This window comes from Rattus norvegicus, chromosome 5 (genome assembly GCF_036323735.1).
Source record: "Rattus norvegicus strain BN/NHsdMcwi chromosome 5, GRCr8, whole genome shotgun sequence".
NCBI classification, from domain to species: domain Eukaryota; kingdom Metazoa; phylum Chordata; class Mammalia; order Rodentia; family Muridae; genus Rattus; species Rattus norvegicus.
The window spans coordinates 65,193,864-65,213,577 of record NC_086023.1 but is presented as its reverse complement, the minus strand read 5'-3'; the positions used below and the strand labels follow the sequence as shown (position 1 = coordinate 65,213,577).

Genomic DNA, 19,714 nt, shown 5'->3' with positions numbered 1-19,714 from the left:
GAAATGCTTAGGTCTGGTTAACTTTGATTTCTTTAAAATTCCTAGCCACCTCTAAAAAAGTTGTCTATATATATATATGAACTGCAGACACTTCACTAAAAAGCAGCCCAATTATTTTTTATTTAGCTCACTAAACTGATTATTTAACTCTAAATAAAGTATATCTCCATATGTCTACAATTGGAGGAACTATAAACAGCCTCTCTACCACTAAATGATTTGCTATACTGAATTTCGATTAACAAATGCTTAATTGTATGTCACTTTGTTCTATCTACTCTCTAAGGTTTCTGTACCCAGACCCAACTGAAAAAATGATTCAGCCGCTAGCTGGTAAAAAAAAGCCAACACAACCAAAATTTGCAAGCCTTCTAAGCAAGCCATAAGAGGTTTTCTATATATTCATATTCTAATTCTCCAGTGACACCCTCACTTTAGGGGTAACCTGGAAGTGAGAGAAAAAATGGAGACAAGAGAATGGAAAGAACTAGGATGAAGACCAAGGACAAATTCTCTGATCCCAAGCAGATTAGTTCAGTAGTCAGATACAAAGCAGAGAAAAGCTGTATTCCCTGTGCTCTGTACATGAATTACATAAGAAGCCATCATGTTAAATACAAAAACAAAATCAGGCAAGCAGAGCAGCTATGCTGATGTGGTGGGAGTTCCGACTTGCTCTGATGTATCAGGGCATTCTCTCAGGTACTGCCTAGCAAAAACCTGGTGGTCCACTTTAAAACTATGTGTGATTCTACTTGGTTGTCTTAACATTCCAAGGAAGGAAGCTACCCAATTAATTTGGAGGGGGGGGGCGGCTTTTTTCTTAATGACGTCAACATTTATCTGTATCACCTTTGAGACATTGACAGTTGGTAAAACAAACAGCATCATGAACTACTTACTGGTGAGCACAGTATCTCATTTAGTCCTCGTAGAAATCAAAAGGCTTAGTATTGGAGGGCATATGACCATGACAAGATCACATAGTAAATAGCAGATGTCGAGCTTTGAACCTAAACCCTTGGGTTCTAAAGTTTTTTCTTGTCTTGATCATTTGGATCTAACATACATTTCAAAGAGGAATTCACTAATATCAACAGCTCCAAGTTTCACTTCTGGGTATGGCTGTGTCCTTGAGAGGCAATAATGGTGCAAAATTGAGCTTGGCAACAAAATTTATGGCAACACGACAACCTCCTTGCCCGCGACTATCAAAACTGACATGAGAATTACTAATATGCTCAGGTTAGTTCTCCTGCACTTTCTTACACAGGGAAATAGGCTTAAAGTCAATCCAGCAAAACAGCATGTGTCTGTTTATTAGTGACCTCTGAGGTGTTGGTATTCTTTCCCTGAAGCCTAAGAGGGAAATCAGAAGGTGGCAGGTAGAGGGGTAGGGTTCAGATTGCAATACATCCGATCTCTGTCATAGCTTTGTTCTTTTCCCGTCTTCCCAGGGTCCTTTCCAAGTGCACCCTGGAGGGTTAAAATGAAAACACTGGTCCACTAGATCCCCGCCACTAACTGACCCTAAGGGGCAGCAGCAGACACGTGCGTTTCCACGATCAGTAGTGAGGGATTAAGTCTTCAGTGTCGCCGGACTCCAGGTCGGGTTTGCCCACGGGGTACACCAGGCCTTCCTTCCCCGTGACTGAAGGAGATGGGGCAGCAGGGAGGCCGTCGCTTTCCTGAAGCCACTATCCACACCCGAGCCAGTCGCCTCCCTTCGGGGCTCCTCGAACCCTCCCGGGGAGAAAGGACTCCTATTTGTTCCCTAGAGACCGAGGGCAGTCCGGCCTCTCAACTCTCACCTGGGTGCGGTGGCCAGGCCCAGAGCACTCACCATCGTTCTCGTAGCTGTGCCGCCTCCGCGACATGCTGCTTGCTGATGCGCAGCGGATCTGAGTTGCGGGTCGCCTGCAACACCAGAACCGTCGGGCTGCCGGCCGGCCGGTGCGCGGTCAGTGGCGAGGCGCGCGGACTGAGCGGCGCGCAGGCGCACTCGCTCACGACGCCTGCCGGAAGCGCGAGCGGAGAGGCACCGGATGGGTTTCGCGGTGGAAGGCCGGCGTCTGCAAGTCCAAGCTCAGCCGCCTCCTCCGGCTTTCCACTCTGGGACCTTCCGGACGGCGAGCTAAATTATCCGGGCTGCAACGATCCCGCCTCAGCTTTGCACAGGCCCAGCAGTATTTTCCCGGCGGCCCCTGCGCCGACGACTTTGGAGACTTCCGGAGATAGGTGACGTTTCAGGGACTTTCTACGCACGCGCGAGCCGGGGGGGGGGCGTGGGCTCCAGGGCGGGGAGCAGCGCCAAGTTGGAGAAGGGAGACCCAGGAAAGGCCTAGGTATTGCGGGTACGTGTTCTCGCTTTTGCCGTCTGGCTGTAGACGTCTCGGGAAAACTGAGCGGGGAAGAAGGGCAAGCCACTCTCAGCGGTAGGGGAGCCAGGCCCGCCCGGCCGAGCCTGCTTACTGCCGTCCTACTGCTCACCTCTTCCAGCTGACGGGCGCCTCAGCTATTGATCGGTCTGCATCCAATTGTTCTTCTGTCCCTCTGCACGTGTACAGTATGTGGACGTTTCTGCCCTGTGATGGGCACCAAACTGCCTTGTCCGTGGTCTAGCCAAAACTTTTCCTTCAGTCTTACCTGTTACAGCAAATGGCCGTTTCTGTAGTTTGCTTAATCCATGAATTTAGGGAGGAATCATTAGACCCTTCACTTCCTGTTTTACAGTTTTTCCACTAACACTGCCTGCTGTACTTTCAAAGCAAGTTATAACCACTTATTCACTATGTTTAAAACCCTTCATGGACTTAAAAAAAATTCTATGTGTTTGTTCCTGGGTGTAAGTTGTACACCACCCTGGAACTGGAGTTTCTGACTGACATGTGAGATGGGAGGAGGAGAGTGGGCGAGAGTCGGGTGGGGTGGGGTGCTGAGTCCTGGGTCTTCTGCAAGAGCAGTAGGCACTCTTAACCAATGAGCCATCGTTCTGGCTCCTCCTCCTCCTCCTCCTCCTCCTCCTCCTCCTCCTCCTCCTCTTCTTCTTCTTCTTCTTCTTCTTCTCTCTCTCTCTCTCTCTCTCTCTCTCTCTCTCTCTCTCTCTTAGATTGTCTTTTATTTATTCTTTTCATTTATTTATTCATACATATAAGCAATCCATCTTTCCAGGAATTTCTATTGCAAATTCCAAACTATGGCTTCTTGGGTTCTGTACCCATCATTGTGTATAAACCACTATGTTCTTCTGATAAGTCCAGATTGTTCACATTTTGGGAATTAAGACTTATTTACTTTACCTGATGGTCTCTGCTGTGAACCTACATGACTGGCCATCGGATACCTACAGAGTTATTTCTGACTCTTCAACTTTTGCTTTATTTTATTCAACAAGTACTATATTGTATTAATTGACATTTGTTACCTTCTGTACACAAGATGGTGTTCAGGATATTGAAGCTGTGTGGTAAACAAAGGGGAGTTTCTTTTAGAAGCCGAAGCCCTAAATGGACCCCTCAGGAATGACCACAGGCACTGTAGTCTGATTGACTTAATAGCGAAGGGAGAGTGGTACAAGTTGTGATCAGAAGAGCAGGGACTGGGGCTGGGGATTTAGCTCAGTGGTAGAGCGGTTACCTAGGAAGTGCAAGGCCCTGGGTTCGGTCCCCAGCTCCGAAAAAAAGAACAACAACAACAACAACAACAAAAAAAAAAAAAAAAAAAAAAAGAAGAGCAGGGACAAATTATCGGAATAGGTTGAGACTTTGGAAAAGTCCTCCAAGAAGGGAGTAGTTAAGCAATAGGTTACATCTCTGCCTGAAGTGAACCAATTCCAGCCAGATGAGGATATATTAAAGACGGGTTTATTGGGAAGCTGCTCTCAAGTGACTTCACTGGCTGCCAGCACCGAGGCCTGGAAAATCACTATGGGGATCGGGGAAGAAAGGACGCAGGAGCAAAGAAAGAAGGCAAGGAGGCCAAAATGTCTGGATTGTATATGCAAGAGCCTCTGGGGGAAGGAGCTGGAAAGTTCAAGATTGGGGCAAGGTATATCGGGTAGGGACAAAGGGATACTGGGAGAACCTGAAGGCCAGGTCTGCTTTGATATGTAAAATATGCACATATTTTGGTCCAAGGTCCTAAACCAAACATTAAGCATCACTAAATCAGACAAGAACTGCCAGAGCCATACACTGGGATGATGGTGAATGTAATTCAAGTGGATTGCTGACTTTCAAAGGATGGCAAAGCACAGGGCCTGGTATAGTGGCCCAGCATTCCAGAATCTTAAATTTAAGGTTACTAGGAGCTCAAGGCCAGCCCACCCCTACTATGTAGCAAGACCCAGTCTCAGAAAAATTAATTTAAAAACTAGGGCTTGACCCAGGCAGCATACACCAGCTGATAGGAGGCCCCCGACACATATATGGCAGAGGACTGCCTGGTCTAGCCTCAGTGAGAGAAGATGCACCTAACCCTGGAGAGACTTAAGGTCCCAGAAAGTGGGGAGGTCTGGTGGAGTGGGGGGTGGGGACATCCTCTTGGAGTCAAGGGTGGGTGGTTGGGGTGTTAGTATGGGATGAGTAACAGTCAGAAGGCAGACAAAGAGAGGGATAAAGATTGGACTGTAAAAAAGGATTAAAGAATAAATTTTTCTTAATTCTGTTGGAAAAAAAAATAGGGGTTGACAAGAGGGCTCTGTGGGTAAACCCCTGCCCTTCAGGCCTGACAGCATGTGTTTGATCCCTGGAGTTTGTGTAGATGTGGAAGGAGAGAACTAGCAGGTGTCTAGGCACAAGTAGACAAAGAAGTAAATAAAATGTAACAAAGAAAACTGCATTGGTTATAGTGTATCCATTTTGGTAAGACTTGGTCACAGTAGCAATTTAGAAATTTGACCCTGAGGGTTGAGAACAAAAGAAACAGAGACAAAGCTACAGTAACCATGGATGCTGGCTGATTTGGGATGTCCATCGTGTTTTCCTGCTCTCATCTACCCGCATTCTCTCATCCGTTTCAGCATGTCTTACTTCCTAGTTCTTGTTTCTTTGAAAATGCTGTTGCCTCAGAAAGGCTCTCCTGCCCCTTTGTGTGTGAGGAGGCCTTTCACTTGCCTCCTTACTCCACTAATTTTTTTTTTGGAATATAAAAAAAAAGAAAAAAGAAAAGTCAACTTACATAAATTAATTTATTGGTTTACTAGACTGTAAACTTAAGAGGATAGATTTTTTTCCTATTGCAGTTACTGCTCTATTCCCAGTGTGTAGAAGAGTGCTTAGTCAAGCATCGTTGTCATATAAATACTATGGAATGAGCAAGTGAATGAGTGGATAGCTTGGGTTATGAGGCCACTGTTCATTTGCATTCCATTAGCTTCACGTCTGCTTCAAGGAGTAACCAAAGAACTGATTCTTGTCTTCTCTCTTTTGCTTATGTCTCAGATACTTGACTGAAAGGGATCCATCCCACTGATAAAACCAGATGCCTTCTCCCACTTCAGCAGACGAAGAGGATGGCCTGGAGACCTGTGTTTTAAAGACTTTTGATCTGGATTTAAAAGAATCAAATATTGTTACTCCAAGCAATAGTCTCAAAGCAGAGTTAGATGGCAGTACAAAGAAGAAATACTCGTTTGCAAAGAAAAAGGTAAGGTTGCTGTCAGTGTCCTCATGATCGTGTGTATAAAGTTAACGAAGTACACGTAGAAGCAGATTATTGTACTTGTCTCTACCTCATGTAGTCTTAGTCTCGAATTATGTAGTCTTGGAACAGTCATGGTAGTGTATTTGAAGATATTAGGTCTGGGGGCCAGAGAGATGGCTCAGTAGTTAAGAAGACTGACTGCCCTTCCAAAGATCAATTCCAGCAACGACATGGTGGCTCACAACCATCTGTAATGGAATCTGATGCCCTCTTCTGGTGTGTCTGAAGACAGTGATAGGGTACTGACATACAAAAAAACTAAATAAATCTTAAAAGAAGAAAAAGAAGAGGAGGAAGAGGAAGAGGAGGAGGAAGAAACTAGGTCCTAGAGAAGGTCAGACATCTTTCCTCAAGTGTAGAAAGAGTCCCAGGAACTCAGAACTGTGGTGTAAGGAGAATGACCGGTAACAGGGCCACAGACACTAGAGACAGTGTTGGGAACCTTGCTGACTGGAGAAGTTTGCTCTCATCCAGCTAGCTCAGTGCTTTGAAGAAAGGACAGAGCATTGCAGGATGCTACAGGGTTACTAAGAATACTGAGATCGGGCTATAAAGATGGTGACGATAACGTTCCTCTTCCGTGCCATGTCCCCGTTGTTGTTGTTGTGTTGTAACTATTGGCTGAAACACTCCACTCTCTTCTTTTTTTTTTTTTTTTTTTCTTCTTTCTTTTTTTTCGGAGCTGGGGACCGAACCCAGGGCCTTGCGCTTCCTAGGCAAGCGCTCTACCACTGAGCTAAATCCCCAACCCCCACTCTCTTCTTAAAAGCAGGGAACTGGAAGCTCATCGGTAGGAAATGACTGGCTAAACAGCTTGGTCCTAGTTTTCTCGCCTCTTGGAGAGCCTCTCTTTGGTTCCATGTCGGTGAAGAATAAATGTATCTGTAATTTCCTGGCTGCCACTTCCAGTCAGCCTATATGAGTTTCCTTGAAAATTAAATTCAGACATTATAAAAGTCATTTACCAGCATCATTTTGCAATAACTTCAAACTTAAAGAAAGTTAGAGGAATTTTATAAGTGGCCCACTTACTGGCCTTGTCCAGAGGCTCTGTTCATAAGTAAAACATGTTTTTAAACAAAATCTCAATCGTTTGATTTTACCAATGAAGACTCAGGAGCCAGATGCTAGGGTAAAATCCTGCTAGTTCAGAGAGGCAGAGAAAATACCTGCCCAGCTGACCTTCCTCCTCAACTGATTTTCTAAAAGCAACACCCCTCTCTCATGGACAATCCTCCCAAAAAACTCCTTCAGCCTGAAAATCCCTCCCTTGTACTTCCCCTGTGTCTCTCTATCCATCCTTTTACTCTCTATGGTTTGTTTTTTTTTTCTTAATCTAGTTGGTTGTTCCACTTCTTGACCTGTGGTTGATTTAAAGGTGTGTTTTAAGGCTGTGCCACACCATAACTAAAAACAATTTTTCCAGTAAATAACACAGTCCTGGGATTCACAGTGCGATCAAATATCCTGCAACTCTTACCTTGTCTCAAGTGCAGGAGGTTCACCTGGTTACCCAGAAACCAGTGCTGGTCCCAGCGCCCACTTCAGCGGCCTGGCTAGCCGGGAAGTCAGAGATCCATTTGCCTCTGCTGAGGTTAAAGGTGTGCACCACCCTTTGCTTATCACAGTTACACAGGCGTTGATGCCTTTGCTCCACGTCCTTTCTCATTAGTCTTAAAGAAATTCCTAATGTATTAATTGTAGGGTCAAGGCTACAATAACAAGTGGCCTCACACCTGCAGTGGCTAGAGCACATTAGGAGTTAGGACTTGGGATATGAGAATAAAGCATCTTCATGAACTCACAGTGCAAGGACTCAGGCTGATGTCCCTTCTGCAGGACTCAGCACACTTCAGAGCTCCCACTGGAACTAAAGAGGAAGAGAGCACAGAGGAGCTCACATGGAAGGCTTTTGTAGACCAGAAGTTGAGTTGTCACCTGTCCCTTCCATTGGAAAACAGTTGTACAGCATTTACTGCAAAGGCTAGGAAATGCAGCGTCCCAGGAAGGAAGAAAAATGGATTTTGGTGTATGGACAGGAGGAGGCTGATACTTTAGAACAGCCTTGTCAGTTTCCTGAAGGCTTCCTATCTGATTTGCACTGTAATTGCCTTATAAATGTGTGCTTTCAAGAACAGGCATCTTTTCAGTTAGATAAGATGTTGGTGATTTAAGAAAGTGTCCCAGATGCATAAGCAAAGCTGGGAGTCAGGGGTGTTCAAATAACATTAAGGGACAGTGGAAAGACTGGTTCATTTGAACCAAGCTGGAAACAGGACGGGAGGCAGGAGTGCATGATGACTGCTCTTATTAGACGAGGATATAATTTTAAGGATGCTGTTTAAGTTACGTAATTCTTTGATTTACGTTTTCCAAGTATAAATTTGGCACCTACAGACTGTATAACTTCCTAATTTGTTTTCAAAGGTAAATAGAAGAGCCAATATTTACAAGTAGCCAGAAAAGCAAAAATCTAAGATTTTATATCTAGAAAGTAGAAAAATAGTATTTAATGGGAATGGTATGGAGTGATGTCAGAGGAGGCCTCTGCAGTGAACTCTGAGTGTTTATTTGATTGAGTAGCAGTTTTTAACCTATGGATTGTGATATCAAGTATCCTGCATATCAGATATTTACATTTTGATTCATAATGGTAGTAAAATTACAGTTAAGAAGTGCAACAAAATAATTTTATGGTTGAGGGTCACCACAACATGGGGAACTGTAGTAAAGAGTCGAAGAGTTAGGAAAGTTGAGAGCTACTCCCATAGAGAAAACAGAGTGGCATCCCACCTCAGGGAGCAGCATGGACAAGGACAGGGAGGTAGAAGCAGTGAGGTGCCCAGGTTTGTCCATGTCTTTGACACGTGCAGAAGAAGAACACAGGGATCAGAGGCTCAAGAGTGGAAGGCCAGGGTATGGGGCCAGTGTCAGTGGGTGGGTTGCTGGGAGCAACGAGCCCATGCTATTTCTCTTGGGATGCTTTATAGATTGGCAGGATGCCAAGCTAGAACCCCTGCCCCCGTAAAAGGTGGTGTAAGAGATTTGAATGAAACTTTGGTTACCCCTAAACCTGAGGCCGTTAACCAGTGATGCTATCTGAAATGTTAATTGCAGGCCTTTGCCCTTTTTGTCAAAACCAAACAAGTTCCAGTGCCTTCTTATGAAGTTAAGGAAAGACGGTGGCGATGTTGTCAGCAGCTGTTTGCAGAGCAGACCAGCATCCACAGACATGTGGCCACACAGCACGCTGAAGACGTGTACCAGCAGACTGCTTCCATTCTCAAGCAGCTCACTGCAGCACTGAGGACCCCACAGAGTCTTACGCCCACAGACCGGAGGAGCTCCCCAAAAGACTGTCTCCCTCCTAGTCAGGATGTGTCTGCTTGGCTCCCTGATGTGAGCCACGTTAGCCCGCAAGAGCTGAGGAGGTGAGTTTTTCACTCTGTATTTTGGTTTACTTTTAAAATATTTTCAACTGCAATGAGATATCACAGTTAGCCCTCTAAATGGGCAAACAAAGACCAGCAGCCTTGGTGGATAACAACTGACAAGGCAACTCAGCTGAAGTGCCCAGTCTTTGCTGGCAGTGCAAAGTTCAGACATCTTCCCAGTAATCCATTCCTGTGTGTGTGACCTCAGAAATAAAACCCACACCCATAAACGCCTAGCCCCGAGTGCCTGTGGCAGCCTTATATGTAATAACTACTTATACTCGGAGTGATAGCGGCCAGAGGAATGGTCCGTGGGTAAATGTTTGCCACGTAATTGAGAACCTGAGTTCAGTCCCCAGGACCTACTTGAAAGCCAGTCATGGGAGTGCTTGGGGCCGTCCCAGTGCTCCTATAGCAAAAAGGGAGGCAGGGACGAGAATCCCCAGAAGCTCACCGGCCAGCAGGTGTTGGGCACACAGCAGTGAAGAACAGGTGAGGACCAACACCCAAGATTGTCCTGTGACTCCCCCTTACACGTGTGACTCCCATGCACCTTCATTCATACAAGAACACATTCCTGCCATATACATGCATCATACACACAGACATAAAGATTTTAAATCATGATTTAAAAGACAAACCAGAAACAACTGTTAATAGCCTTTAGCTGAAGAAAGAAAGGATGGGTGTGGTCGTGTGAGAACAATGTACTGCCGAGGGTGGTGGTTCTCGCCTTTAGTCCCAGCACTCAGGAGGCAAAGGCAGGGGATCTCTGAGTTCAAGGCCTGCCTGGTCTATAGAGGGAATTCCAGGAGAAACAAAACAAACAAAAAAGGAACACTTAGTGTAAGATCCATGGACAGCTGGTAACATGGGGCTGTGTGGGATGGTTTGTAAATCTTTATGCTAAGAAAATGGAAGCTGCACAGAAGAGAGTTTGCTCTGCAGACTCTGGAGGGCAAAGTCCATCAATAATGACAGCTTCTGAGGGTTTGAATGGAAACGTTTGCTTGGGTTTTATTTCTGAGTTATACTTTGATTTATATGCTAAATAAGCAGAGTAGCTAAGAATCAAACAAACCTGTTTGGTCCAGGCACTGATGAACTCACTAACGTGCATCTAGACAGACAAATCACCCGCCGAGATTATTGGGAAGGGCTGGAGAGATGGTTCTTGCATAAGGACGCTGGCTACTTTTCTAGAGGATGCAGGTTCCATTTCTAGCATCCACATGGTGGAAAACAACTGTGATTCCAGTGAATCCGATGCCCCCTTCTGGCTACCATGGGCACTGCATGCATATGATAAACAGACAAACATGAAGGCAAAACACCCATATACATAAAAATATTAAATGCATAAAATGTTTTTTAAAAGATTATTGGGGGATACAATATTCCATATAATGAATTTTCAGAATCCAGCCTTTTTCTTTGCTTTAAATTGTTAGGTCTAGTTTCAAACTATATTATACTCTTTTCTGCTCTCCTAAAATAGTGATCTCTACTCAGTGGTTTTGTGCTACTCTGGGAGCATGCTGACATAGAAAGGTTTGTTTTGTGTGGCCAAGAATAACATGTTTCATAGGTAAGTGTATTACATGAAAAATGGAAGTAAAATGTTTTTCATGGTGAGCCAGTCAAACCAGATACTGCCCTGTGATTGAGGATAAGCCACAGCGAGCTCAAATCTCCAGCTTGCCTGTAAAGTGGGGTTAATAATATCTGTCTCTTGGGTGTGAGTGCTAAGTGAGGTCAGTAAAGCGAATTTGCTTTCTGGTGCAGATACTGTCCTCTGTAGAGAATGTATGAAAGAGAAGTGCTCCCATGTCAGGAGAATAATAAGAACAGAGGCATGCATGCGTTGTTCACGACCAGCTTCATGATCTCCCGTTCTGCCGGGGTACACTGGGAACTGGCTCCTTGTGACTCAGGTGCCCTCTCCTCTGACTTTCCTTTGTAGTGGCCAGGGCAATGAGGAAGGAGAGGTGCTCCTGTATTACTGCTACTGTGACTTGGAGGACCCCGACTGGGTCTGTGCCTGGCAGGCAGCTCTGTGCCGTCACCTGCACCTTACAGGCAAGGTAAGCCCTGCTCTAGATGTGCCCTGCACAGCCTCTTCCGGCCTCCGTAACCTTGGGCTGCAGGAACCGTGCTCTTTGTAGAAGTCTTCTCTTGGTAGGTTGCTAGAAGGAAGGGAAATCCTGCTTCCATTCTACTGAAGTGTAAACAGTTATCGATGTTAACGACTCAGCCAATACCTAACGGGTCAAATAGTAAATATTGCAGGCTTTGTTAAAATTGTTTTTATTCATGGCTGGTATAGATTAGAAACATTCGTAGATGGTTCATAAAGGAGTGGGCTCTGTTACATCTGTCAACTGAGACAGGGAAATGTTCTGAACTCAAAAGCCTTTTATAGATTCTGCATGTTTGATTCCAAGTCACACCTTGGTTTTCCTAGAATCAGGTCTTCGATGATCTCAGGTACAGACATTTATTCCTTCCTTTCTGTGAGGCCCTTCCCGCCTTGACATGCCTCGTGTGCTCTGAGATCTAATCCAGTGCTGTTCCCTCAGCAGTACAATGTGAAGTGTCCTCACCATGCTCTGCCTTTGCTGCTGCTTAAAGACTTTACTGCAGTTTGAAAGTAGAGCCCGTCTCCCCCGTGCGTATGGGGCCTCGTGAGGCCAGAGCTTTGTCTTCCTTGATGTATTCTCAGTGCTAGAACAAGGTTCAGCAAGGATGGGAAACTTTAGAATAAAGGGGATTAAAGCTGCATGTTTCTCGGGTATCCACAAGTGTGTAAAGACGAGAGGAAGCATGTTCCCTGATGGTAACACCTCTGCATGAGAGGCTGGCGTTTCCTTTTGTGAAATGCCCTTTGTGCCTTATCCTCCAGCCGTGTGCCTATGCATGTTAAATACTTTTCAATTTTTAAATCAAAAGGAAGCCGTCTTACTTAGAATTTTACTGCTGTGAACAGACACCATGACAAAGGTAACTTTTATAAGAACAACATTTAATTGGGGCTGACTTACAGGTTCAGAGGTTCAGTCTAGTATCATCAAGGCAGGAAACATGGCAGTGCCCAGCAGGCATGGTGCAGGAGGAGCTGAGAGTCCTACATCTTCATCTGAAGGCTGCTAGTGGAAGACTGACTTCCAGGCAGCTAGGATGAGGGTATTAAAGCCCACATCCTCAGTGACACACCTATTCCAACAAAGCCACACCTCCTAATAGTGTCACTCCCTGGACCAAGCATATACAAACCATCACAGAAGTGAAGTAGGGACCTTCTGAGAACCTGGTGGTTGTGGTCCTCCTATGCCCCAGTTACTAGTAAACTAGTAACTAGTCAGTGCCATTTTCCACACCCGCACTGTCTGACAAGTACTGGTACCACTCACCCGTGCAGTTCATCCCCACATCCTGCCCTGCACTATCCCTTGACTCTGTTTACCTCTCTTTTCCACTCCCATCACCTTAGACCACACTGCCACTCTGTCTGTCTTGTCCACGTGTTAAATCCCCACTAGCCTGCCTGTAGTCCCCAGTTGTCACCATCTCATCTGCTCTCCAGGGCAGCAGCCAGACTGAGCTTGTTAGAACAGCTCCAGCAGCAGCAGGTGAGTGGAGCCCTGGGCACAGCCTAGGCTGCTGCAAGACCAGGGCCCTAGGCCTTTCCCACTCAGGTTCTTCCGTTTCTGGGACCCACCAAGTCTTGTTAGCCCATTTTTCTAGGCAAATTCTCTTCAAGGTTCATGCCCACACCCACTCTGTCTCTAGTCTACTCTTTTGAAGTTTCAGTTCTCTATTGTAATGACTTTCTCACAGGCCTTCCTACTTCTTGACTTCCCATCCAAATTCATTTTCTTCAATGTATCCTCCAGGGGCATCTGTAATAATTTTATAGCTCTTGTCTCTTTGTATCTCTTAGCATCTTGATCTCCTTTAGCCTGAGATATGGGGGGAGGGGGCTCTTTTCAACAATTATACCCCTAATTCCTAGCACATAGTTTTGAAAAACAGTAACTATCTGTGCTCTGATTAAATATGTTTATTTGGTGAGCTCTCTCACTGTTTTAGATGTTCATGTGACATGTACATAATTATGAAATCAGTCTTATCTTGGTTTAAAGCTAGGTGTGATGATGCACTCTCGTAATCTCAGCACTTGGGAGGCGACAGGAGGATTGCTGCAATTCCAAGAGCAGGCTAGGCTATATATAGAGAAAAAGGAGTCTCTTGTCAAGGAGGACCAGCCTCTTCTGGCACGCTAGCAGTGAGCAATTCTGTCCACCAGGTGGCAGCATCTTCCTGACTCTCAGACTTCACAGACTTGGCCAAGTTTAGTGAGACACTTCAGTGCTGGGTTTTGACATTATTGGTTCTTAGGCAAGGAAAAGGAGAACTTGAATGCCCCTTGCTGTACATCATATGACCTCAAGAAGTTTGAGAGTGAGATCTAGAGATGGCGGAACAGATACGAGCACTGTCTCAGCAGGTGTTCCACAGTGCTAGCCGTCCCTTGTCTGTTTCCTAGTTACAGGGCCTTTCCACCAAAGGGCATGTGAAGGAGTTTTTGAGGGTCTAGGTATTGCTAGACTAGTGAGTGAGTTTGGAGATGACTGTAGGGAGTGGGTGTGCGTGACATGCATTTGGCTTCTGAGATTAAAATGAAACAGATACATAAACAATGTTCATGCACCATCTCCCTGACTGTTTCCACACAGATTTCCTGACCTGGCTTTTTCTGTGTAGTCTCCTATTAGTTGGTGATAGGTGCACAGCCTGAGGAACAGAGATGGCTGTGGTCCTGCCTCATCCCCAGAGCTGTCGCCCTGTACTGCAGCCTTTATTTTATTTTATTTTATTTTATTTTGTAGGTTTTCTGAGATAAAATTTCTTTGTGTAGCCCTGGCTTTCCTAAAACTCATTCTGTAGACCAGGCTGGCCTTGAACTCAGAGATTGTCCTGTCTCTGCTCCCCAAGTGCTGGGATTAAAGGCATACAGCACCTATACCCCACCCCACCCTACTGCAGACCTCTTTCTCACAGAGTCAGTGGTACTCGGGATATTTCATCTCTGGGTAGCTACTATCAGTCAGTTGGCATTGGCTCGTAGGATGGATCCTGTTGTTTTGGATCAAGTGAAACAACAATTCACTTGTCTTTTTTGGACACTGAAAATGAATGGCCACAGCTGGTATTTTCAAGCACCCTACTCTGGGGATGGCTCCTCATAAAGCTGCTCCATCTCAAACTCACCTAGAGGATTTGCTCTACTAGGACAACTAACTGTGCAGGCCCCCAAGAATCCTCACCCAAGCTCTCATGTTCTATTCCCAGTGAAGCATTCCAAAGACATTTTCAGGTTAGAGAAGCCAGAGAGCGCATTTATACATGAGCACACACTATGTAGCAGGCATTAATGCAGACATGGGCACTTCAATGAGCAAAATATAACTTGAATCCAGCCCATGGGTTTGGGATGGTGGTTTTCCCTTGGCCTCCAAGCAGAGGTGATGTGTGCATTCCCACTGTCAAGTAAGGTTCGTCTTTAGGACTGGGGTAAAGTTGCCTCAGTGGGCTTGTTTTTCCCACTTTTGGCATTGTTATGCCTACGGAAGCTTCCTGGGCCTCCCGTGAGGAAATGCTGGAGCTCACCCTCTTCCTAAGCCTCTGGAAGCTCCTCTCTGGAGCCTGGGTTTTGACTCATCTCAGAGTCCCCTTTGGCTGCTGGACTGTTGGGGCTCTGGAGCAAACAGGCTTCTTGGAGTTTGTTTGGCACAGCTGAACAATAGGCCATGCTGCTTCAGAGGACGCTTGTGCTCTATCTTGTGATACTGTGGAGGCCACAGCAGAGCCTCTGCTTTTCCTGCTATGCTCACTGACATGAAAGGGACCTTTACTTTATCTGTGGAAGGCACCCAAGCATTCCTCTCTCTTTGTCCTGTGTCTCAGATTCGGATCGCGACAGAAGGAATCAATGGAACCGTTGGAGGAAGCAAAGTGGCCACCCGACTCTACATGGAAGTCATGCTTTCTTGCCCATTATTTAAGGATTACCTGAGCGAGGATGATTTTAAGGTAAGAGAATAGGAAAGGAACTAAGCTAGAACAGTCTGCTTCTGCGGGCCATTGAAGAGCACAGACAGAGCCTGACAAATCCCTTTCCCCATGAGCGCCAAGCAGTGCAGGAAAACAAGCAGGCAGGCCCATGTCCCCTGGCATGTCAGTGTCCTTTCTAGATCCTCATCTCCTTCCGATAAGGATGGTATAGCTAAACAAACTGGGATCCAAGTCCTGGAAAGGCTGTTTACAGACTTCTGTGGTGGACTGAAATTAAAGTTGACACCACATCAGAATCGAGCTGTGGTCCTTTGAGCTGTGGTGCTGTGTCTAAGAACTGTATGCTTTGTCACGGTATGCGGTAAGCTGGTGGGAGCACTTCACAGCAAGACACTCGTGGTCCAGAACAGAAGCTGGCGTGTGACCACCTGCAATTCTCTTATGGGTGCTGAGTTACATGTGTGTAGCCATACACACACAATGTTCCTGCATACGAAGAGGAACAGGAAACACTTATCAACATGTTGAATTATCTGGAACATTTTGGACCATAACTTTATCTTCTTTGAAAGTTCCTTTTCCCCGCCCAATTCAAGGTTTAAAATTTCAGCTATCACACTGTAAAACATACCATAATTCTTACATTTGACACTTGTCTCTACCTGGCAGTGGGACAAATAAACTCTGTCTTCTTTCTCCTTGGTTAGAGCAGCAAAGGAGGGTCTCACTGCTTCCCGGAATTGCGAGTCGGTGTGTTCGAAGAGATCGTGCCCATGGGGATCAGCCCCAGTGAGGTCTCCTACAAGAACCCCGGTATGCTTATGTTTTACAGAAGTGTTACTCTTCGTCATAGATATAAAGTGTATAAGAAAGTTAAATACTGATTAGCAAAAACTGTAATAAACCTTCTCTTTAAAATAGCCATGGGGAGACTATAACTGTTTGTCCATCCAGCACTTAGACTGGCCTCTGTGGTGCTTATGGTAACTAAAAGCTCATCTATACCCAAAGCACATTTTTCTTGGTGATGGTTTGGCAAGTTGTTTCCTTTTTCTAGAGAGAGCAGTTTAAAAGCAGTGTGGTTATTATTTGCAAATAGTTCATCAGCAGGAAGAGTGCATGGGCTTTTGCCACAGTAAGCAAATGGCTTTCAAAACCAAAGCAATGTTGTAGAACATTCGATCCCTGCTTCCCTGTGGTTACTATAGATGACTGAAAGGCGTTTGTTTGGCAGGGATTTTTGGTTTTGTTTTACTTTTTACCATGAAAGTTTCCAAACATTAACTAGAATACAGAGAATAATAGAGTGACCTTCCATATGCTTACACAAGGCCCAGCAGCAGCTGCTCATTCATGGCAAGCAGTCCCCTGGGCCCCATCCCTTTCTCTCATCCTAGATCCTGTTATTTTATTCATAAATTCTTTAGTAAACACCCTTAAAAGAAAGAGTAACATTTAAGTGTAACTGTTACCATGTCTAAAACATTTTAGCAACAATTAATAAATATCTGTCATTGAATTTCCTGTTTAAGTTTCTATTAAGATTAAGTAAGAGGGTCTGAGAAGATGGGTAAAGCACTTGTCACTCAAGTGTGGGGACCTGAGTCCCAGTCCCAGACCCATGCAGAGCTGCAATCCCAGTGCTCCTGCTGTGCGGTGGGAGCAGAGACGGGGAGAGGCTCACAGGCTAACTAGTCCACAGGACCCTTGCAAACAAGATGCAGGGGGGGCACTGAAACCTGGGCCTGTCTTCTGACCGCCACATAAATAAAGAAAAACGAACTTTAATAAGATCCCTTTCACAAGAAAAAGTGTTTTTGAACTGGTACATTCACTTCTCCCTCCCTGCAGATTGACTTTCGAGGATCTCAGTCATCTGGCTTTAGAGTTTCTCAGAACCTGGATAGTGTTAAGTGCATCCCCTGGGGTAGTCCTCAGTTGACTGTCTCTTGGAGACTCACCTCTCCCTCACTGCAGATGAGTTTCAGAATTACGTGTACTCACTGACTTGTATTTATGTGACTGTGCATGGGCTTGGGAACTGCAGTGAGCATGTGGGAGTCATGAGGCTCGGTTCTCTCCTTCCTCCTCAAACTCAGATCATGAGGCTGGAAGGAATGTTCTTTCACCTGCGAGATCATCCTGCCGGCCTTGCAGACCAGATCTGTAGGCACCGAATCATTTGGTATAGAGTTCCTCAGGCTTGGACGAGTCTTCTGTTCACTTCTCTCCCCTAGATCACTATTTAGGTTGAGAGTTTGCTGTCTGGTAGAAATATGGTAGCCACATCACATTACTTTTCAGCTTCTAGTATAAATAGAAATGTGAAATTCGCTTCCATAACATGATTAAATGGAGTATGTCCAAAACATGTTATTATGTAACAAATACAAAACTGTTAGTGAGGTTTCACTTTTCATACTTAGTCCCTGAAGTGCAGTTTGTATGTCACACTTACTGTTACCTTCCTTAAGCACGTTCAGGTAGTGGTCAGCCACAGGTGGCTAGCAACAACTCGGTTAACAGCTCTGGCCACAGCCATGATCAGATCAGGTGCAGTCCCTTTCTTTGCCTCCACTCCCATGACTACTTCCTAGGTAGTATTGTCTTCTCTCAGAGAACAAAGGGCCCCTGCTTCCAAGGCACTCTTTTTCATGGCTCAGTACCAAGAAGGAGGCCAGAGTCAGGCTAGAAGGAAAGGGTTAGATGCAAGCATCCTGGAAACAGGCTCATACATGAACAGAGAGAACCCAGGCAGCGGTGTGTCTACTTGGTGTCCCCTTTGAGTAGAGCAGTGACAGCAGCTCTACTTGGGATGGTAGGACACTGCTTGAAAGCTGCAGGGAGGCTGGCCTGCAGGCAGTACTGGGCTGTCTTCCCCTGAAGCATGAGATTTAAAAGGACCCCTTGTAAACATGTCCTTCCAGGTCTCTGTCTCTGTGGGACTTTCTGCCAGAAGAGTAGCAGCAGGGAACACATTTGGCTCCCTGAAACTCCCTGCAGCGAGAAGGCAAAGAGAATTTCCATGCTTCTTATAGTTCTGAACCTTAATTTTTATGTCACTGTTTTGGGACCCATGTAATATATGACACTGACCTGAATAACATCAGGCCTGGCTACATTCTATAATTTTAGCTTTCAGACTTGGAAACCCACACCGCTCCCCAGGTTTGGAAAACTATTGAGTGGTGGTTGGGATTTATGCTCAATGGGATGAGGTTCCTGTGACCCCATAAAGCTCTGTCATGAGTGTCACCAGAGGCCCCCACCCTGAAGTGTAATTATCCTGTAATGCCAAGTTCACTCTAAGTTCTTCACAATTAGTGAGCTTCCTGGGGATATTTCTGTTCTGAGAGTCATGGAGCAGACACTCCTCAGGCTAGACCCTTCTCTCCACCCTCCCTCGAGCACTCTCGCACTCGTCTCGTCTCTTCTCTTCTTCCCCATCACCTTCTTTTCATGTCTGCTCGTATTGTCACCTCCGCCCACCGCCCTCTTCTCTTCTGCATGCCCACAGATGCAGATACATCTTCTTACCCTTGTGTGGCACACACGGATGTCACACTCTCCTGTAATGTCACGCTCTCACCTCCTTGGCCCACCCCGAGGTCTTAGCAGTGGACTTGTGCTCAGCTTTTTCACCTAACACATTGAAGGCTGTAGTGAACACCGAAGATGTTGAAGTTCCTTTGTGGACATTGACACTGTCCCATTTCCTGAGTCACAGTGGACTCAAATCCAAACAAATCCACAAGCGCTTGGTTTAAGGAAAATCTCGATTTCCAAACTGCTGGAGCGCTCTAGTCTCAGGCTGGAGTAAGGAGATGGCAATACCTGGGCTGCTGAGATATCTCAGCCTAATTGTGAGCTGCTGCCGTGCCTGTCTGCTCCCTCTTCTGAGAAGGGGACGGGTGGAAAGGAGCAGAGCCAGCACTTCAGTCACATCAGGACGGCTGCGGTTACGTTTGCATTTTTCATTTTTTTTTTAATGTAAATGTTTGGCTTGGTTTTAGGAATCCATTTATCCCCTGGAGAATTTCATAAAGAAATAGAAAAACTATTGTCACAGGCAAATCAGGAACAAGGTGATACTCTCCTACTGGACTGCAGGAACTTCTATGAAAGCAAAATAGTAAGTGAGAGGCAGAACCCGGTGGCAGGGGTGGGTGTGCCTTACGCAGCACCGTGTACTTCCCATGCCCTTAGCCACATCCCCTTCCTTCCTGCACCAGCATCATCAGGAAAAACCTAAGTCCTGAGCTCTGGGTCTGTTGAGAAAGCGTAAAAAGTATGAGTTAAAAGACATCTTGGCACATAAAAGGATTTTGTTTCCCATGAACCTGTCCCTGTCATGTGCCAGCGACCTAGTGAGAGCTGCCAGCATGGCCTCTACCGTCACCATGAGGGACCTGTCAGTCCCTGCCCCTGAGGTTAAAGGGTGAGAGTGTGGGATGTGAACCTCGGGTAGCAGATGCTTGTTGCTGAAGCGGGGGTTGTTACTG

At 45.7% G+C, this 19,714-nt stretch overlaps 2 protein-coding genes across 20 annotated transcripts in view; one reads left to right on the top strand and one right to left on the bottom strand.

Annotated features, from left to right (window-relative positions):
- Positions 1–1,946, bottom strand: part of Ncbp1 (nuclear cap binding protein subunit 1) — a 32,901-nt gene extending 30,955 nt beyond the window's left edge. Inside the window, exon 1 of the mRNA NM_001014785.1 lies at positions 1,844–1,946. Within this exon, the coding sequence (NP_001014785.1) occupies positions 1,844–1,877 (34 nt within the window). The 5' untranslated portion in view covers positions 1,878–1,946. The remainder of the gene's footprint in view (positions 1–1,843) is intronic.
- A 106-nt stretch (positions 1,947–2,052) lies between these two features.
- Positions 2,053–19,714, top strand: part of Tstd2 (thiosulfate sulfurtransferase like domain containing 2) — a 44,164-nt gene continuing 26,502 nt past the window's right edge. For 8 of the 19 annotated variants that reach the window (XR_010066411.1, XR_010066410.1, XR_010066412.1 and 5 more), the window contains exons 1-7: positions 2,099–2,238; positions 5,442–5,646; positions 8,821–9,134; positions 11,101–11,221; positions 15,105–15,230; positions 15,920–16,025; positions 19,226–19,344. Coding sequence is in view for 16 of the 19 variants with exons in the window: in XM_063287911.1 (XP_063143981.1) it covers positions 5,482–5,646; positions 8,821–9,134; positions 11,101–11,221; positions 15,105–15,230; positions 15,920–16,025; positions 19,226–19,344 (951 nt within the window). In the remaining 3 variants the exon portion in view is untranslated. The other 11 variants (XM_006238090.5, XM_063287913.1, XM_063287915.1 and 8 more) reach the window with 7 other exon arrangements.